General features: G+C 39.6%; 1 protein-coding gene across 1 annotated transcript; it reads right to left on the bottom strand.

The window, feature by feature from the left end:
- Positions 1-1,673: 1,673 nt before the first annotated feature.
- Positions 1,674-2,828, bottom strand: LOC137659790 (tigger transposable element-derived protein 1-like). The gene has a single exon (XM_068394589.1). It carries the CDS (start codon positions 2,826-2,828, stop codon positions 1,674-1,676), a length of 1,155 nt encoding a protein of 384 aa, XP_068250690.1.
- Between the last annotated feature and the right edge of the window lie 1,790 nt (positions 2,829-4,618).

Here is a 4,618-nt window from a genome sequence, read left to right as displayed (position 1 = left end):
CTGCAAGCTCAAATGCTTGTAATACCCTCAAAAGAAAAGAGAGCCATCCTTTTTCAGGGGTGACGGCCACGGACATGAGGCCTTTTAATGAATGCTCCTTTCTTCCATTTCCGTGAAACGTTTGTTTAGCAGCTTCTAAACAATCCAGGTCAGATTCCTGATTCTCGTAAACACTGGGTATCAGATTGCTTGGATATGACGAAAAATGCTAGGCAGTGAGGGAAACCATGTTAGTTTGAGGAAGTTTTGGTCAGAAGTCAGCATGGTAAAGGCAAGAGGAATTGGCCTAATCTTCCTTGGGTGTACTGATGTTGAGGGCAAGGTCAGAGGAGGTGGATTCAAGAGGTGTCAATGAGTATGGTTGCCGTTGAATAAACATCAATGTGATATGTCAACCAGATGGTGGAAATCATAGAGGTAATCTGCTCTGATTATTAGCAATATTATATCGGCAACGAGAAACTCCCAATGGTAATTGGCATTACCAAAGGATAGTGTGCTTTTCTCCTACCCATGGGTGGGGATATTAGATCCGTTGGCAGCTACCAGGTAGAAGTCTGCAGGCCTAGAAGAATCATGTAATACCAAGCTTAAACAGGTTTTCTTTTATTATCATTGCTAAAGAGAGAGAGAGAGAGAGAGAGGGGGAGAGAGAGAGAGAGAGAGAGAGAGAGAGAGAGAGAGAGAGAGAGAGAGAGAGAGAGAGAGAGAGAGAGAGAGAGAGCATTTGAGTGTATGAGCGTTAATGAAATGCACTTGCGTTACATAGTTCTTATTTTACAAATATTTAACCATAAGTTTTGCCCTAATAGTACACTAGAATATATACAGTAATCCCATATTTATCACGATTAATTGGGACCAAAACCAACGTCGATAGGTGAAAAACCATGAAGTAGCGTTCCCCCCATTTTTATATATGTATATTTATTTTGTGTGTAAATGGATATTTATATATAATAACAATAAGTGTATATTAACCCTTTAAATTCATGTTATCCTTAGAGTATTAAAAAATCATATAAACAAATATTAATAATTTAAATCATATGCTTTACTGTACATAAAATGAAGTACTGTATAAATACTGTAATATAAAAAAGTATATAATACAGTAAATATATGTATATTTACATTCATACATAAATAATATATAAATGATATAGAGTGTTAGTGTATATGTAAATACATATTTTTATATAAATAGTCTAAGTGTATAGAAATAAGTTTTTAGAATTCTTGAATTCTTATAACAAGATACATAACTCACCTTTAACATTCACGATGATCTTGATAAAAGACAATGAAACACTTTAACAGTATGATGAAGATGAAGAAGATGAAGAGGATTTACTGTGCAGGTTAATGAGAGCTTTACTTCCCCTCAGGTGATGCCTCATCGTCAGTTGATAGAGGCGTCGGATCGTTGACGGCAGCTTCTGATAGAGCTGGAGAAACTGCAGGAGGCGACGTAATGGCTCAGTGGGAAACCGGAGAGGCAGCAGAAGGAGTATCCATCGTTTCTGCAAGAGGTTTTCGGCTCACTAGGAACATTGTTGTCATTGTTTTTCCATCTGAGCAAAGATGCTCTTATACAATGACAGTGCACCATCAATACAGTTACTGAATTCGATGGCTCTGACCCTATTATCATCGATCTCCTGCACTTTTTGTTACATAGCCCATATCATGTTGCAGAACTCTTGTAGGTTGTCCATGGTAAGGACACATTCTTCAGCTTCATCGTCGTTGCCAACGTCCGCTGCCTCTTCTTCTTCCTCATTCGCTGATCTTGTCATTTCGACGAGGTTCTCGTCGATTACGGGCTCCAAGTGGCACTCAATCAGTGTGTTGACGTCAGTCATCGTCATATCGTAGAAACTTTCATTGGCTACCAACTGTGCCAGCCTCACAGACTTATCTCCGGCGGAGTGGTATAGTTTATCTAGTGTAAATCCCTCATAGTCAAGAACAACTTCTGGCCACATATTTTTTCGACTTGCACTTAATGTTGGTTCTTTCATCTCATTAGGAGCTTTCTGAGTTCTGGCAAGGCATTTTACAATATTGTATTCCCGCCCATATCTCTTGAGGCCGAAGTGCTCGTCGCCTTCGCTGATGGAGGAGATGAGGCCATCCATCGTGGACCTTGTGTAGAGGGCCTTGAAGGCTCGAATGATCCCCTGATCCATTGGTTCTATGAGGGAAGTGGTGTTGGTGGGCAGGAACTCCACTTGGACCCCATTGTAATGGAGGTCCGTTGCATGTCCTCCTGCACACTCCATCAAGAGGAGGACCTTAAAGAGCAGTCCATTTTCCGCCATGTACAGCTTCACCTGCGAAATATAGCACTTCACGCACCAGTCGAGTATGACGGGTTTGGTTATATATACCATTTTATTACTCCTCCTATAGATGGGCAGTAGGGCTTTTTTTTTCAAATCCCAGGGATTCAAGGGCCTGAGAATGAAACCAGCAGCATTCCCGCACATGAGGAGAGTGACTCGATCTTTGTTGGCCTTGAACCCTGGCTTTTTCAGTTCGTCCTTGTAAAGGAACGTCCGGGACGGCATCCTCTTCCAGAAGAAGCTAGTCTTATTCATATTGAACACTTGCTCTGGGATATAGCCTCCATCTTCAATTAACTTTGGGAACTTGTCCACAACAAAACAAATAGTTTCCTCTTGGTCTGCTGAGGTGGCCTCCCAATACAAAGGAATGCTGCAGAGGCCAATCCTCCTCTTCAATCTCTCGAACCAGCCCCTGCTAGCAAGCAGAACCACATTTTTTTTGTGGTGTATGATCATCTTCTTCACCGTCTTCCTCATCTTCGTTGTCTTTATTTGATTTTCCTTCAGGAACTAGGCTATCATACAGTGCTTTGGCTTTGGTTTGAATCATGTTGGCATCGGGACTCACCTTTTTTTTCGCGACAGTCCGTTATCCACATTGATAACGCATTCTTATTTGTACAATCCTCTAATTATGAGGAATCACAACACTCTTAGTGTCCTTGGAGAACGTTATTGAGGCAGCTTTACGTATTTTCATCTCATTTTTTTTTTATGTAGCGAACTGTTGATCCATTCACTTCGTAAATACGGGCAATAGACTCATAGTTACTGCCTGCCTTAAGCATGTCCAATAATCTAACTTTCTTATTCTCCATCATCATTTTTTTCTTCCTGGGTTCACTAAAGGATGTAGAGGGTATAGGACGTTTAGAAGCCATTTTCAAGGGCGTCGCAAGCACTATTTCGCACTAGAAAATCACAAGAGAATAGTTAAAAGTTCCATGCAGCAAGACTACGCTACACGAGCGAGAGAAAACAATGAATTAAGTCTCCCTTAGCGGGGTGGACGGCAAGGAGAGAGGCTGTGTAAAGCCTCTCGGTGCCTCGGCCAATCAGCTTTGCGAGATTCCGGACCCGAGATGGCCAGTGAATCAGAGAAGTGGGTTTTTAGTTACGGGCCATCTACGTGTTGATACATGATGTTATAATGTACTCTCTCAGCCTTCTACTAGCACCCGTGTAACTTTTGCATAATTTTTTTCTCAGTTTTGGATGAATATTTTTTTAAAATATGTGATGCACTGAGGGCGCAGAACTTGAGACGCCAAATGGCAAGGGATTAGGGTACATTCCTTTATTTACACTTTATAGAAATACTTCTACGTGAGTGTGTAGGATATAGCCACATAAGAGAATAAACATGATAAAATTTAAAAGTTGGGAAAACGACGTAAAATGTCCTTGACTCTAATGGAAAAAAGCTTAAAATTACGAAAATAGAACCTAGTTACTAACCCTCGTGAATAGTCTTCAGATTTGGGGATAAAATCAACATATTTCAAAAATTGAGAGAGCTTCATTCCATAGTATCTAATTTGTAGGATTACATCTCTATATACTCTCATTTGTAGGAACCACGTCTTCAAAGGATCTCATTCGTAAGAACTACATCTTCATAGGTGAAGAGTGATTATAGAAACATGAATAATATGATATTGAGTTTAAAGTTTCGAAGAAGAGGTGTTTCTTGAAATCCTCAAATAAGAAGAAACTTCGGCTTATATTTAAGGGGGAAATGATAGTAAAACCTTAAAAGGAAAAGAATGTAAAGGAAAAAAATAGAGGCGCTGATGCTGGAGTGAAATAAAAAAAAAAGAGGAAAATAAAAGGAGCAAAAGGAATGGGGAAAATGGTGCCATGTTCTGGTGAAATACTGATGTAACTGTTTGGGAAGACTGGAAAATATGAGACACTGAGTAAGAGGAATGGACTGACTAATGGTTAAAGTGAAATTGATGAGAGAGAGAGAGAGAGAGAGAGAGAGAGAGAGAGAGAGAGAGAGAGAGAGAGAGAGATTTGGAAGATAAATACTTGAACGGCAAATCAAGCAAAATCATGCACTGGTCTGTCAGGAAACATAAGGAAAAGAAGAATATTTTGCGATATATCTCTGTATTGGAGTCATTCTCTCACAAAATAATTTGTCTGCTTCATTGTATCCGTATTAAGAAAATACAACCTCAGATTAATTATTGGTTCATAATGTTTTTCGTTTTTTCTTTATCTTCATCATCATCATCATCATCATCATCATCTCCTACTAC

This window comes from Palaemon carinicauda, chromosome 20 (assembly GCF_036898095.1).
Source record: "Palaemon carinicauda isolate YSFRI2023 chromosome 20, ASM3689809v2, whole genome shotgun sequence".
In the NCBI taxonomy this organism is placed as follows: Eukaryota; Metazoa; Arthropoda; class Malacostraca; order Decapoda; family Palaemonidae; genus Palaemon; species Palaemon carinicauda.
The sequence above is the reverse complement of the archived record's forward strand: the minus strand, read 5'-3'. Positions and strand labels throughout refer to the sequence as shown.

Excerpts from the sequence above, each read along its gene's own strand:
- LOC137659790 (XM_068394589.1), bottom strand. The coding sequence starts at position 2,828 with ATGAGGAAGACGGTGAAGAAGATGATCATACACCACAAAAAAAATGTG.